General features: G+C 45.1%; 1 protein-coding gene and 1 long non-coding RNA gene across 8 annotated transcripts in view; one reads left to right on the top strand and one right to left on the bottom strand.

Moving 5' to 3' along the window:
• SVIL (supervillin) overlaps positions 1-15,247 on the top strand; it is a 185,971-nt gene extending 170,724 nt beyond the window's left edge. For all 7 annotated transcript variants that reach the window (XM_060397444.1, XM_042230629.2, XM_060397440.1 and 4 more), the window contains 9 exons: positions 1,476-1,627; positions 3,799-3,904; positions 4,451-4,658; positions 5,402-5,535; positions 9,414-9,569; positions 11,049-11,192; positions 12,541-12,665; positions 14,033-14,188; positions 14,289-15,247. In XM_060397444.1, coding sequence (XP_060253427.1) covers positions 1,476-1,627; positions 3,799-3,904; positions 4,451-4,658; positions 5,402-5,535; positions 9,414-9,569; positions 11,049-11,192; positions 12,541-12,665; positions 14,033-14,188; positions 14,289-14,375 — 1,268 coding nt within the window. In that variant the 3' untranslated portion in view covers positions 14,376-15,247. The remainder of the gene's footprint in view (positions 1-1,475; positions 1,628-3,798; positions 3,905-4,450; positions 4,659-5,401; positions 5,536-9,413; positions 9,570-11,048; positions 11,193-12,540; positions 12,666-14,032; positions 14,189-14,288) is intronic.
• LOC121816318 (uncharacterized) lies at positions 8,245-11,072 on the bottom strand. The gene is made up of 3 exons (XR_006055859.2): positions 10,426-11,072; positions 9,782-9,912; positions 8,245-8,324 (listed from the first exon to the last, which is right to left on the bottom strand). It is a non-coding gene; the product is annotated as an uncharacterized LOC121816318 (long non-coding RNA).
• Positions 15,248-16,250: the final 1,003 nt, after the last annotated feature.

The following is a 16,250-nucleotide window of genomic DNA, read 5'->3' as shown; positions in this document are numbered from 1 at the left end:
GGGGTTGAGAAAAGTTGAGATCATATAGAACCAGAGAATCTGATTATTTTGGGTATTTTTATGTTTTTAAATTTTTTTATTGGAGTTTTACAGTTGCTTTACAATGTTGTGCTAGTTTGTGCTGTGCAGCAAGGGTGAATTACCTATATGTGTGTGTGTGTATATTTATGTATATCCCATCTTTTTAAAATTTCCTTCCCATTTAGGTCACCACAGAGCACTGTGTAGAGCTCCCTGTGCCATACAGTAGGTTCTCATTAATTACCTATTTTATACACATTACGATATAAACATCAATCCCATACCATCCCACCCACACCCCCCTTCCCCCCTTGGTGTGCATATGTTTATTCTTCTTGACTTTCAACATATATGGGTATCATGGGCATCTGCATCCTCCCTGGGTTGATCCCACCCGGGACCACCCGGGCATGAGTGGAGATCTTAGTCTCCTGACGTCACTCAGCCTAGAACGCTCTGCTTCTTGGTCGTGGTCATTCAGGCCTCTCTTATGCACCTCGTCCAAAAGGCCTTCCCCACCAGGCACTCCAGCAGCGCTCAGCCTGCCACCTGTCACATCCCCCATCTTCTCCTCTCAGTACTGACACCCTCTGCTTTGCTCATCATCATTGCCCTGGCACACAGTAGGTGGTCAGTAAATATTTACTGAACAAACAAATGAGGGAGTCTGGAGACAGATCTCTTCCTATAGGTAACGGTTTGGGGTCTGAACTACTGTCTGAAGTGACCACTCACCCAAATCACTTTCCATGACTGTCCCTCAGTGGGGTCTGCATTCCATGCGCTGCTGCGCTCTCTCCAGTGCCTGCGAGGTCCCGGCAGTGAGACTAACCAGCCCTTCATCCTGGCTGCAGCCCTGGTGGCAGTCATCACTTAAATCCCAGGTTATTTTGTGAAAGTGATAGGTCTGCAATTTGTCTCTCCATTTCTGACATAACTTGGAGACTTCCAAGTGTTTTTTTTTTTTACTAAACAGTCTTAGCAGATGACATTTTTTCCTTTGTACTTAAAGCCGGCCCAACCATTGTTTGCAGTATCCTTTCTCCACCAGCAGACCATCTGCCAAAGGTTGGTGAAACACGGAAATTGCGCTTGTGCCATCAGGCCCTGGGCCTGCTCTGGCGTGCACATTTCTGTTATACACACCTGGATGGCCTACTATCCTCCCAGATGATAGACGTTTATCTTGGGGTATCAGCAGGGCCTGGAGATCATCTTCCTCCAGTTTGGAGGCTTGGGGTCCATTAGCTGGAAGAAAGGTGGTTTCTTTCCCTTCCAGTGGCCAACCAAGATCGACGTTCCCTCTGTTGTAAATGATTTATCCCCAGCGCTGCACCCCAGGGTTGCACCTTCTACTGTTTGTCCTCAGAGTCTGGAGGCCTGAGCTGCACACTGGCTCTTCTTACAGTTTATCCCCTGCTCATCCCACGCTCTGCTGTTCTTTGTGTTTGCAGTGGGAAGCCGGCAGAAGGGGGAGCACTCAGTCAGGGTGGCTGGCAAAGAGAAGTGTGTCTACTTCTTCTGGCAAGGCCGCCAGTCAACCGTGAGTGAGAAGGGCACGTCAGCTCTGATGACAGTGGAGCTGGACGAGGAAAGAGGGGCCCAGGTAAGTCCTGGAGGCAGATCTACCGCAAACAAGGGAAAGGAGGGCGCCTGGTTTGTTTCCCTAAGGACCTGATTCTAATGAACAAAGGAGAGCATTGTCCAAAGCCTCTTTAGTCTTGATCTGGCTTCCCTGTATTTCAGGCTCCGTCTCCTCTTTCATCATCTCCCTGGCCAGGAAGGCAGACCTCTTATAATATGGCCTTAAAGAATATCTGCAAATAATAAATCCACAAAATTAAGTTTAAAGAGCCCATATACGTTTTTTAAGTTTTCACTTAACTGATCATCAAGGAATTGTAAATAGGACAAAGATGCCACTTTGCACTCCTAAAATGGCAGAAGTGTTTTAAAAGAATGGACCCAGGGCTGGTGAGGATTCAGGAGGATGGGTGCCCATGCCTGTCTCTGCTGGGAAGTATAAATTGAAACAGCCACCCTGAAAGGCAGCTTTCGCTTAAGAACGTTAAAGTGCTCACACACTTGGATCAGTTATTCCTCTTACATAAATCCATCCTTAGGAAATGTCAGAGGCGTATGTAAAGGCTGTCTTCCCACGGCCTGCGTCCCCATGGCAGCCTGGGTGATTTTCTAGGACCCATTAGATCATGCCCTACCCTCTCTGTTCTCTGTCACACCTGGGCCACCATCTAAGGGTTTGCTGGTGTCAGTCTGCACTCTCCAGCCTCCCTGGTCTTGGACGCCTGTTCAGGCCACTGCCACCTTTTTGTGGTTCCCCCCTTTCTGCCCACTGCAGAGCTTTTGCAGGGATCTCCCCGGCCGGGCACTCCCCTGGGTTTCTGTCTGGATGTCACCTCCATGTGCTTTCTCCACCTTGTCTGTCCTTTTGCTTTAGTTTTCCACAGCACTTACCCCAACGTAAAAGGATGGTCACTGTTTACTTATTCTGTGACTTCCTCCATAAGCATGAAAGAAACTGTGTCTATCCTGGTCTTACCCACCCCATAACCCCAGAGCCTGTGTGATGCCTGGCAGATACCACTGCCCAAAGTCAAAGGTTTTGAAAGCATTCCTTTTTAATGTTTGGGTCTAACCTCCAGTCCCTGTCTTTATTATGGGAAATTAAGAGTTGATTCTGGCGTTTTGGAGATCCCAGCATCCTTTTACTGTCTTGGATGAAAAGTTAAGAAAAACATCAGGAAAGAGAGCAGAGGTATTTTCTCCAGAAACAGATCCACAAGCACTCAGCCTTCCAGGTTCCTAAGAACCAATCCTCTTCCCTAAAAGTATTTAATGCATTTTTTTTACTGTGGACTATATTTTCCACATAACAGCTGTTCGTCACTGAAAGCTAATTTACTCCTCATAGTGGATCATTTCAGCTGCTTTTTTTGGGGGGCGGGTAGAGGCCATAAACAAATGTTTTATCATACCTTCAAAATCATCCTTAGGGTTTTGAGTCTTAATCCAATTGGAGCATTTCATTTTGTATCAATCCAGTGGGTGAAAAATCACTGCCGAAACAGAAACCACTCGGGCAAAACGGCCCTTAGTGCACAACAGGCCCTGAGGTTGGTAACTTATAGTGAGAAACACTTCCTGCCTTTCAGTGCTGCCCAGCTGCCAGGCTCTGTTCAAGTTTCCTGTTTAAGGGAAAATGTCTTTGGCAAAGCGAAAGTCAGCTGACTCAACCCTCGGTTACTGTTACTATGTTGCATCTCACACTGATGGGTTAACAGATGCAGTAACTGAGGTGATCTTGGGTGACAGGCCCTCTGAGGGGACCAGAGGCTGCAAAAGAGATAGTTCTTTTCCCCATAAACACTGAGTCAGTGGCTGGTCATTCTCACTGCTAAGAAGTTTTATTAGAAACATGTTTAAATTAATCACATTATATCCCTACTGCAGAATATCAGAATTCATGCTTTAAAGGACATGTGATGATAGAAAAACACTAGCTGAAGAAAATCAGGGTATAAAAGCCACATAAAACAGCAATCCTACTTGGAAAAATATACACCTGAAAAATACTTTGTATCATAGGAAAGCTGTACTTAGAACTGTCATAGTGTTCTCCATAAACATGGTATTATCTCGGGCTTTTATTTGTCCTTCTCAATATTGTTCAGATTTTTTACACAGGCATGTGTTATTTTTATGACCGCAGAACCGGGACATGTGACTTATTACTCTATCATGTGTTTAAATCGGAAGGTCCAAGTCCTGCAGGGCAAGGAGCCCCCCTGTTTCCTGCAGTGTTTCCAGGGGGGGATGGTGGTCCACTCCGGCAGACGGGAGGAGGAAGAAGAAAACACACAGAGTGAGTCACTCTTACTCTCGGAATTCGCTTTTCAGGGGTGGGGGTTTGGAGTAAGTCTCTCTTCATGTAGCTGAAGGCAAATTTATAAGTTTGCCATATAAATCAGCTTTATGGGGTGCCCACACCCCTCCCCCTCCTTCTGTGGAGCTGCCTTCAGAATCCAGCTTTGCATGCAGAAGGCCACAAGATGACCTTCAACTGGATCCTGGAGGGGAAAAAAATCAGTGATTTTATCTTTTAAATTATGAGATTTCTGTTGAGCAACATCTTTAAAAAAAATCATCACAGCTTTCAAGCTTCTTAAAATATGCCTGGTTACAACTTACTTAGGTCTTTATAAATTTTGTGAAACTGGTTTTCCTGCATCGTGAACTTTTGGCAACCTGTTTCTAAGCCCACAAAGGTTTGTTTTCTGGGCCTGGGTTAGAAACCAGCCTCGCCTCCACCTGCCCCTCCAGACACAGGAAGGAGTGGGGCTTGGGCTGCCTGGCAGGGTCCCCTCCCTGCTCAGTCGCTTCCTAACTGTGCTGCCGGCGCCCCCTGCAGGCGAGTGGCGGCTGTACTGTGTGCGCGGAGAGGTGCCCGTGGAGGGGAACTTGCTGGAGGTGGCCTGTCACTGCAGCAGCCTCAGGTCTAGGACGTCCATGGTCGTCCTCAACGTCCACAAAGCCCTCATCTACCTGTGGCACGGATGCAAAGCCCAGGCCCACACGAAGGAGGTCGGACGGACTGCAGCCAATAAAATCAAGGACCAGTGAGTGCTGTGTGTGTGAGCACCTCTCCCTGAGCGAGGGCCTCTGGGGTGCAGGCTGAGCATCCCAAGAGCCCCGTGGATGCCCCCATATGTCCAGCACGACTCAGCGTGGAGAGGCCCCCACGAGGTCAGGGGCCCCGAAGGTCCAAGTTCATACAACATGCATTCAGCCCAAACCTCCCCTCTGAGGCTTGTCCCCACTTTCTGAGGATTTACCTGCTTCCGTAAAAGGCAGAAGACCCCTTCAGAGGTGTGATTCAGCTCTTGAATTATCAGCCCGGGTCCTTGGTTATTTAAAAGAGAACAAATTTCAAACATCATTTAGGGGATCAGAGCTGGTTTTGTCAGAGGTGTGGAAGGTTTGCAAACACTCAGCTAAAGAGAGCTGGGACACCACCCACTGTGTCAGACTGTCAGGTGCCCCCTCCTTCAGGGACAAGGGTGTCTGGGAGACAGCTGCCCAAGTGCATTACCGGAGTCCCCAGGGCAGGCGCAATGGATGTTGGGTTCCCTTCCTCTTCCAGGCAGCACCCACAGGTGCCCACAACCCAGAGACCGCACACTAGACAGCCCCAGGTGAGAACCCACTCATATACTGCAGAGTGGGCTGTTATTCATTATAAGGACCATTTTAGTTGGAAAGCAGGAAAGATGCTGAACCAATCTGTAGATGTAGTCTGGAATAATTTTGTCCTGCCCACAATTCCAGGCCTGATAAAAACTGTTGGACTCTCTCCATGCAGATGTCCCCTGGAGGCCGGGCTGCACAGTAGCAGCAAAGTGACAATTCATGAGTGTGATGAAGGCTCGGAGCCCCTGGGGTTCTGGGATGCTCTGGGGAGGAGAGACCGGAAAGCCTACGACTGCATGCTTCAAGGTAAGCCTACAGCCGGCACCTCCGAGCACCAGCTTCCTCAGTATGTAAATATTTGTGCACACGTGCTCCACACAACACGAGGAGTTATCCCAACACCAGGTCTTCTCGGGCCAACAACCCAATAAGAAGACTAAATAACATTTATCACTAGTTATGATGCCAAGTAGATACTGTGTGTGTCAGGGTAGAGTTGTTCATAAAGAATGCTTCTGCCAGGAAGTGTCACACAGGCCTGCAAAGAGGACAGGGCACTTCCTGGAGCCTTGGATGTGTAGCTGTGACTTGCAGAGAAGGGAAGGAAGGAGGAGCATTCCAGGAAACCAGATGGGCACAGCATGAGCCTCTGGGATGAGGTGCTTTTGGTTTAGCCAGTACCCAGGGTACAGAGAAATAGTGGTGATTTAGTCACCAAGTTGCGTCTGACTCTTTGCAACCCTCTGTCAGGGGGGTTTTCTAGGCAAGAATACTTGAGTGGGTTGCTGTTTCCTCCTCCAGGGGTCTTCCCAACCCAGAGATCAGACCCACCGTTCCTGCACTGGCAGGCAGGTTCTTTACCACTGAGCCACCTGGAAAGTTGTCCTGGGAAACAGTGGGGTTTAAATGAGAGTGGGTCGGTCTTGTCTTTGAATACATGAGATACAGGTTGACACACATACAGAACAACATAAGAAAAGTGAACAATTACTAAGCAGTTTAGGCTGAGCTAGGCCGTGGCTAACCACCTGCTACACATTCCCTCACTCCATGCTCACAGCCCAACCAAGAAGCTGCGCTGGTTCACCGGCAGGGAAGCCGAGGCCTGGGAGGTTAACCATCTCAGCCCAGGTTGGACAACAGTGGGATGTCCTTGTGCCCACACTGTCCTCCCTCTCGAGTTTTACAAACTTTTCCAGAAGTTCTTAAAATATAGTTGATCCTTGAACAACATAGAGGTTAGGGGCTAAGCTCCACCCCTCCCCACACCCCCCCAGAGTTGAAAATCCATATATAACTTGTTATTTGGCTATGTCAGGGCTTGGCTGCCCCATGGCCTGTGGGATCTTGGTTCCCCAACCAGGGATTGAATCTGTGTCCCCTGCATTGCAAGGCAGAATCTTAATCATTGGACCAACAGGAAGTCCCTACATATAACCTGTCACTCCCCGCAAACTTCACTACTCATAGCCAACTGTTGACTGAAAGCCTTACCAAGAACACAGACTTAACACCTAGTTTGTAGGTGGTATGTATTATATAATTCTTACAAAAAAGTGAATGTAATGAAAATTATAAGGGATGGAAATTACATTTACTATAGGATACTATAAATTTCCATCATCTGTTTATGAGATGAATCATTTGTCAGTACCTACATCAATATTGTCTTAGTGGATACAAAATATGGTAGATGTTATATGTATTACTAATATTAGACATCAAAAATTAAAAGATACTGTGAAACAGAAATTTGTATTTATTTACAGATATTGGGTTAGACAAAAAGTTTGTTTCGGTTTTTCCATATGTTATGAAAATCTTTATGTTAATTCAACAAATATTTATTGAGTCTTAATTATATATCAAGTACTTTGCCAGACAATAGAGCTAAAATACGAAGGTGAACAAAACAGATGTGAACATAACTTACAGTGATGTTTTGTTTTGGGGAGGGTTTTGATTGCTTTGCTTAAGTCTAATTTATAAAGAACTTAATCAGTTTAGCTTTGTTTCCTTGTAAGTCCAAATATAACATCGTAAACCTTCAATCAGTCCTCAGTGAGGACTATGCTGGATCTCTCTCTTGCAGCCTAGAAGCTTGAAAGTATCATGCGTTTCTCCTCTGTCAGGTAGAAAGTACACAGGGCTTTAGAAAAGAACAGATGTGACAGTTTTATTTTCCCCCAAGTCTATTCCAATAAGATCGACAATATCCCATTCATTGATGCCAATCTTGATCTGCAAAGAATGGAGAATCCATTCTAAGTTAAGATGGAGTCTTGGTACGATTGTTTGGCTTATTATGCACTGCCAGGAATCTGTAATTCCAAAGTATGTTCAATAGGTTTTAGCTGACTCATGCTTTTTTAAGTTCTAAAATTTCTTCTAAGAGATCTATCACTGTAATAAGTTGTTTTCTTCCACAAAATGTCCTTTTAAAAGTTATTTGCACTCTTCAGTTCAGTTCAGTCACTCAGTCATGTCTGACTCTCTTGTGACCCCATGGACTGTAGCCCGCCAGGCCTCCCTGTCCATCGCCAACTCCCGGAGTTTACTCAAACTCATGTCCACTGAGTAGGTGATGCCATCCAACCATGTTATTTGCACTCAAGCCAATTAGTAAATGTTTTGCAGGCTCAGGTTAAGGCATAATCATGCAAATTATTCCTTAACTTTAATCCAGAAAATTTCATTTTGGCATATCCTTTAAAAGAGCTAACAAACTCCCCTCCCTACCCCCCCCCCCCCCCCCCCCCCCGCTCCAGTAAATGCTCCATATGTTATGAAAATCTTGAATGAACTTTTTGGCCAACCCAATATAATGAATGATTCATGCACTGATTAAAAAAAAACAACAATATGATTGCTTCATATCAGCCAGTGTCACTGATACAGCTGCTCCTCAGCAGCCCAGCTGATACACTAGTGAATGGTTATAACATTTTTATGGCATGCAGCGTTTCAGTCATAATAATAGTCATAATAAACTATTGAAAGCACTGTTACCTTTTTATAAAAATCACTTACCCCTCTAAAGATAACTGATTCACAGCTTCTCCAGTTACAAGACAGACGCAGACTGCACAGTAATTCTTTGAAAACAAAGTTATAGAACAGTAAGAAAACTAACACATTATTAATCTTACATTAAATATCCCCCACCTTATGCCTACGTAAAGGTAGGTATCTACACAGATCTGATGCATTCATGACATACCTAAATTTTATTACTTTTTCAGTATTTCTAGGCTATGCAATTTGTCTGCAGGTTTTTCAAGTTGTCACAAACCTCCAAAAGATGTTTCCAATGTATCTATTGAAAAAATGTATGATGAACCATTTCCCAAAGCCTGTGTTAATATTTATAGACTTATGGCTGCAGGTATTTTGTGAGTATATATGCCACTCTCTACTTAATAGCTGGAGAACTGAGTTGTTTCAACTTTTTCTCTAACAACAATAAAGTTGTGAATAGTTTTCAAAAGAATTGTCTGCATTTGTTTCTAGTTAAGGTAAATTCCTGTACCTGGGACAACTGTGGTGAAGTTATTATAAAGTCTTACAGTAACATCTGCCAGTGTCCCCAAAACACTGGCCCCAAATTCCATTCTTACCCATGGATTGTAGCCCACCTCACCAGCAGTTTACAAACGTGCACATCTCACAGCACGGCCACATGCTTGTTTATTACTTTTCCTCACTGATGGTAGAAATTATGATCTAAACACTGTTATAACTTAATGTTTAAATTAGAAGTACTGTTAAATGCTGTCTATATATATTTTTAGCCACATGTACTTCTTTTTGGGTGAATATTTTATTCGTGCCTTCAGCACATTTTTCAATATTTATTGTCTTATTACTATTACATTGCTTTATCTACTGCTAAAGATATGAACAGGTTTCCATATTTCCCATTTTGTCACTTGCCTTTTCATTCTGTTTGGTTGAGGGTGCTTTCTAATGCAGTGTAATTTTTCATTTTTATGTTGTTAATGCATAAATCTCTTCTTGAATTACTTCTTATGCCGTTATGATTAAAAAGGCCTTGCCCACCTCCAAGTTCAGATGAACTGTACCCTTTTTACACTTGTGCTTTGATCATTTCATGTCTTACAGTAATTCTTCACACCACCTGGAATTTATTTGCCTTTAGCTTTTTGTTCTCTTTTCTTTCAAAGATCCTGGAAATTTTAACTTCACACCCCGCCTGTTCATCCTCAGCAGCTCCTCTGGCGACTTCTCAGCCACAGAGTTCATGTATCCCGCCCGAGACCCCTCTGTGGTCAACTCTATGCCCTTCCTGCAGGAAGACCTATACAGCGCCCCACAGCCAGGTACGGCCCACAGAAGAGGGCAGTCATGCTGAGCCAGCAGAAGGCTCACCTTCTAAGTCTTTTTACTTTGCATCTAGTAAGCAGTTTTTATCTGCTAAGTACACTTTCTTGTATTATCGCTCATGTAATCCTCATACCTCCCCTGCAACCAAAGGAAGATGACATCAATCATGTATTATTATGGTATAAAAAACTGACCCTCAGATACTCACCCAAACTCATCAGTTAAGAATAGGTTGAGTGCAACTATGTCAGGCATCAGTCTCTGCTGTTTGCTCAGCTTTCCCTCCATCATCTTGATTAATGTTCTCATGTGGCTGCTCTTGCTCCAGCCATCATGTTTCTATTCAAAAGAGAAAGAAAAAAGAAGAATGGGAGAAACTGCAATGATAGCCAAGTCTCTCCCTTTTATCAGCTAAAGCAAAAGCTTTCCCCAAAACCGCCAGCTGCAAGGGAACCTTGCCAGAGTCACAGGAGCAGGGGTTGGGAGTATCTCTGGGGTGAACACCAGAGCAGTGTCTACAATTCCAGGCTGCAGAGCAGGGCCAAGGCTCTCTCCTGTGCCTCCTGATCCCAAGGTCAGGGCTGTTTCCACATGACCTCCACCACAAGACAGAGCCTCTGTGCTGTTGTTGTGGTTGGGACAGTCACCAGGGACTGGGCTACAGAGACAGTCGTGTCTGAGGTCAGCTGTCCCAGCCTTGGGGCGTCTCCACTCTCACATTACAAGAACCTGGAGCGGCATCAGGAACCTCACAGACCCTGGTCAGCCTGTCACCACCTGAAAAGCTTGCCTGGTACACATGGTCATACTGGGGAAATATTAGCTAGTGTCTTAGAAAGGGCTGCCACCCACCTCTTCATCCTAAGGTTAGGTCTTCAGCCTCCACTGGGCTTTTCAGTCGTGTGGTTATCACAGAACCCAGAAATGAGAGCCAGGAAAAGACTCTGGTGAGATGAGCCAGCGGATGTGAGAGGTCTTGGCGACATCAAAGAAGAGTCAGGCTGATGGTTTGCTGGAGAGAAAAGGGGAACGTCATTGGGATCTCTGCAGGCCCATTCCTCCCTAAAAGAACCGTGGACTCAGATGGCCTGCTTAGCAGGTCAAGCATGGGCAGGGCAAGCGTGATGTGCTCCCCAGTGTTTAACATGCTCTTGGGGATCAGCGGTGCTGACAGCCCCTCGGGGGTCACGAGTCTCATCTATCCCAATCTTGGCACCTGGCCAGGACCCAGAGAGCAGCTGTGGAGTCGGGGGAGACGGGGAATTAAGAGAGGAGGAAAGAGCCTACCTCATCAACGCCAGCTCTGCCTCAGGCTTTGCCTGATTTGTCCCTCAAAAGCCACATCGTCAGGGGGACCCTCCCTGTGGCCCTGAGTTTACCTGCCACGGGGCTTCTCCCACTGACCGTAGTGGCAGGGAGGGAGGCGCTGGTTAGGCCTGGGGAAGAGTCCCTGACCGTCTGCTCTGCCCTCACAGCACTTTTCCTTGTTGACAATCACCACGAGGTGTACCTCTGGCAAGGCTGGTGGCCCATCGAGAACAAGATCACGGGCTCCGCGCGCATCCGCTGGGCCTCGGACCGGAAGAGTGCCATGGAGACAGTGCTGCAGTACTGCCGAGGTGAGGCCCCCAGCAGTGGGCACCCTCCATCCAGGTGCCCTGATGGCTTTCTGCAGACTGACTTAGAGACCCGGGCCAGGCCTCCTTTCCTGTGGGTGGCACTAGCCTGGAAAAAAACCTGCAGTCAGCCATGAAACCGACTTTGTTTTTCCCCTGGAACTTCTTGAGGCTTATTACTTTTGAAATTAATACATTCTAAGCTGCCAACATGAATGAGATTTCATTTCTCTTTTTTAAAATTGAAGTCGAGTAAATGTACAATATTATATGTTACAGGTGTATGATACAATGATTCATGATGTTTAAAGGTTATACTCCATTTATAGTTATTATAAAACATCAGCTATATTCCCCATGTTATACAATATATCCTGGTAGCAGATTTTATACTTAATGGTTTATACCATTAAATCCACTACCCCTTATATTGCCCCTCCCCATTTCAACAAACTAGGGAATATCTCTTTTCTATTGGACTGATCAAAAAGTTCATTCGGGTTTTTACATAACATCTTATGGAAAAACCCAAATGAACTTCTTAGCCAACCTGATACTATAAGGCCATCTATTATTAACCTGTCACCCTTGAGATGAACAGCTGAGTTGTAGGATGGCTAGCCTGGTTAAAACCATCCTGCACTCAGGGTTAATCATGCTGAGGGACCCTGTCAGGGAGCAGAGAGAGCCCCCAAATGGGCTGGAAGGCCGACGGCAACCTTTCTGTCATTATTAGTGTTACATCTGCAAAGAAAGGTGTGCAGTCCATTCGTGGCTTCTCTATCATACCATCCACCTGAAACTGGTGGTCTTTTATATAAAATGAAGATACCAGTAATTAATTTCTTAATTTTTAAGACTCATTGTTTAGTATTACTGAGTATGTACAGTCAATTTTCTCTTGAGAAACTCTTTCATAATAACTAAATTTCCCACCAAACATATAAGCTAAAGCAGCTTCTAAACTGCTGTCATTAGCTGGTTAATTCTCACTGAACTTGATGCTGGGTCAGGAAGTTGGAGGAATATTTGACGGGTGAGTCCAGGAGGAGGAAAAGGAGCCCCCAGACACCGCAGAGAGAGGCTGTCTTTCCTCCCATCCAGGGAAGGTTCTGTTAGGGTCAGGAACCTTAAAGTCAGGTCACTTCCAGGCAACTGCATGCATACCTATATGCAAGAAGTTAAACATCTTATGTAAACACCCTCCAGGCGGGGCTGTCAACTACTCATAACTTACATTTTAAGCCTGAAGTCAAGAGATGCAAACAAAAGATTTCAGGGGAAATCAGAGAAATACAGGGCCTTCAGGGCCACCCCAGGTCTGTGACGTCTGCCTTCTGTGTGACCGCAGGGAAAAACCTGAAGAAGCCGCCCCCCAAGTCTTACCTCATCCACGCTGGCCTGGAACCCCTGACCTTCACCAACATGTTCCCCAGCTGGGAGCACAGAGAAGACATTGCAGAGATCACGGAGATGGTGAGCACTCTTCCCTGCCTTTCAGGCTGTAGGGTGGCTTCCCCTGGGGAGAAAAGGCCAACTGCATTTTCATGTGAAAATGTGATTCCTTGTTCACATGTTGACCAATCTACACAGAATCAGCACAGGAGAAGAGAAGCCTAAGGAGAAGTCAGTGGAAGTAACTGGGTAACTTTCTATACACCATGCTCAGGTCCAAACAAAAGCAAAGGTGAACTTAATTACTTTGAAGACAACACACAAATAAAAGCAGCCATCTCTTCTACCTGTTAAAGATCCATTGCCTCTTTAAGTCCATATAAAGCACCACAGAACAGCCCCGTCTCAGACTTCAACCTTGGGTCCAAGGAGACATGGAGTAACTCCATGATGAGTTCACTTGCTCAGGTAACGCAGGGAGTGAAGGTGGTGTGAGCCTGTCCTGATGCAAGATGGCTCGTCTCCTCTTTCCTACCATCCTTTATCTCCACGAGGCATTTATCATAACCTCTATTCACCAAAACACATTATTAGCCAGCACGTTATCCTTTCCAGCTGCACCGAGAAGAGGAAGCTTACTGCAGCTCTGTAGAATTTAATGTATGGGTTTTGAACACTGCTCACACTACCAACCCCAAGGAAGTTTTTTATTTGGTGGGAGATAGGTTTGTCCAGTGAGATTTTTCTTGCTGTGCAAACACAGGGCTGCTTACCTGGGGAGATGATGGGGGATATTTGATAGGAGGTCTGGATAACTTTAAACAAACTGCAAAAGTGTGCTGCTGCTTGACCACAGAGAGGGCCTGCTTGATCTCCGCTGCCGATCCTAAGCTCTCTGGAGCCCGGTGGACTTTATCTTCACAGGTAGGGTCTCAGGCTGCCTGGGAGCCAACAGGCATGGTGAGGTGTCTCTGTGCACGATGGATATGTGACCCAGGACACCTCGAAGCTCTTCAGGTTCAAGGACATCAATCAGTGCCATCGTCTGTTCTCTGCAGACCCCTGGAGGGGGTTAAAAAAAAAACTCCATTCAGCTCCAGCACATTCTAGATGCATTTTCTTACCTTTTTCTGTTGAGGATTAGGAGATGGGATCTGAGGTATAGAGAAGAGGTTGATTCTTATTAAGGTTAATTGCTTTTATATATTTGTAAGCACATTCCATTATTTGCATGCTTCTGATGTCTCAGCTTCACATCTAATCATCTTCTTGATTCACTCATGTGATAGGCCCTACATTTTGCTGATGTATATGAAAACTCATAGGGGGAGTGAGACGGCATCTCAGGCTAGGCTGGGGTGGGGATGGGCTGGGTGATATATTCACAGTGCATGATGAAATATGTTCAGACATGGAGGTTCCTCTCTTGGCTCCCTCTTCTTCTCCAGGACACAGAAGTTTCAAATCAGATCACCCTAGTGGAGGATGTCTTAGCCAAACTATGTAAGACCATTTACCCGCTGGCCGACCTCCTAGCCAGGCCGCTCCCTGAGGGAGTCGACCCTCTGAAGCTGGAGATCTATCTCACCGATGAGGACTTCGAGGTAAGTGTTTTTTCTGGGCGGAACTGTGTTTGAGTGTCGTGCATGGCTTGTGGGAGGGTCTGTTCGCTCAGCCACTGGGCATTTCTTTCCTTCCTTCCAGTTTGCACTAGACATGACCCGAGACGAGTACAACGCACTGCCCGCTTGGAAGCAGGTGAACCTGAAGAAAGCGAAAGGTCTGTTCTGAGTCATGAGATGCTGGAGGAACCTGGGTGGTCACTTTCAATACTGATGGACCAGGAAAATGGATGTTTTAGTGGGGGAGCCTGGCATTTTTAAATGTTTTTTCATCCGCATTTTTAAAACCTGAAGTGACCAGCTCTCCTGCTCGTTTGGGAGTTGTGTATTTTGTAAATGTTCCAGAGAATTCTCTGGGAACACGTTTTCCACACGTCAGCAAGTGATATTTGTGAGGTATCCATGGCCCTACATGCACTTACGCAGCAGGTCCTCAGCAGCGGCCACGGCACTGCCCTCCCACTCCAGCTAAGCGTTGCCTATTTTTTTGAAGCAGTTCTCTTTATAAAGTGTTATTTTGATAGTTTGTGGATTCTAAAATATATATATATTTATATAAACACCGTATAAATCAAATATGTATTTAACAAACCAATATGTATTCATTCACTTTTAAGATTTTTTTTTTTTTGGTGTCAAAATAATATTAAAAGGTAGTTGCTTCTGTTGAATTAGTTCTGCCACCTATGTGTACTTTCACCCATACTCAGAAGCGTCTCCTTTGGTGTGAAGTCTGACTCGTTCTGAGTGCTGCTTCCGGTGCTAAGATGAACAAAGGCTCTTAAGAATCTGTGCGAATCTACCTTTCTACCTTAATATTGCCCCCAAATGTATAGTGCCTTGTTTTATGTACAGTTTATATACAGAAAAGTTTGCTCTGCATTTTTTGACGATGGTTTGGAACAGTATCTACAATTTTACTCTAAAATAGTAGAAATTTCAAAAAAAAAAACCAACTCTATTTCTAATACCTGTTGTAAACATTATACATGTCATTTGGTGACAGAGGACTCCAAAATAAAAGCTTCAGAATAAACACAACTATGAACTGATTGGTTCACATTGAGTTCCTGTCTGAAAAACATTTTTTGTAAATGTTAACCTTGTACCAATATTTCACCATTCAGTATTAACTGCTGTAACTTTTAATGCAGCTCAGGAAAAGATGGAATACAAGGTCATACAACTAAACAGACATATTCAGCCCATAAAATGAGTTGAAGACATATTTTTGCAAGTCATTCAACAGATGCTCTTTATCCTCAACTATAGCTGTGTATCAAATTCAAGAGCTCAATGCCTTTTTAAAAATACTGCATATATAAGGTAGTTAGAAAAACATTAAAAACTCACCAGCTTTTATGTTCTAAAATCCAGGGTCCAAGGGAAGAGAATCTGGAAAAGAATGCATGTGTAACTTAATCACTTTGCTGTAGGCCTGAAACTGAAACAACATTGTAAATCAACTGCAATAAATGAACCCCAAACCCGTGGTTTTGAACAAAGACCACATACCCTGATAGGAGCTGTTACCACCACCCCCACTTTGGTCTTATTAATATAGTTCATGTATCAATCCCATGATTTCTAAACTCCATCACTGACCATGAGCCCCCTGACCCCCAAGACTGCACTAGGTCAGGGGTCTGTACCTGCTCCTGGCCCCCACCACTCGACGGCTCTGTGACACTGGGCCATCACAGAACTGTCCCACCTCTGTCTCCTCTTCAGATCGGCACTGTAACTGCCTACCTCCTGTGACTGATTCTTACCAAGGCTATCACTGTTACTGTCATGGAGGTGGACTTAGGAAAGCAAGAGAGTTAAAATTAAGGAACGTGGTCACACATCTAGAAATGACAGGTTCAACCCAGGAAGACCTTCCAACGAGAAAACGTGGAAAAGTCGAGGGAAGGGTTCAGACTGTGTCCCATGGGAAGTCGGCAAAGAGGAGCAGAGAAGCATGCTGCAATAAGCCCTTTGGGTGGAGAGCCTGCTCTAGGTGTGATGGACAATACAGAGTCATCAGCAGTACCCACTACCC

This window comes from Ovis aries, chromosome 13 (assembly GCF_016772045.2).
Source record: "Ovis aries strain OAR_USU_Benz2616 breed Rambouillet chromosome 13, ARS-UI_Ramb_v3.0, whole genome shotgun sequence".
NCBI lineage: Eukaryota > Metazoa > Chordata > Mammalia > Artiodactyla > Bovidae > Ovis > Ovis aries.
The sequence above is the reverse complement of the archived record's forward strand: the minus strand, read 5'-3'. Positions and strand labels throughout refer to the sequence as shown.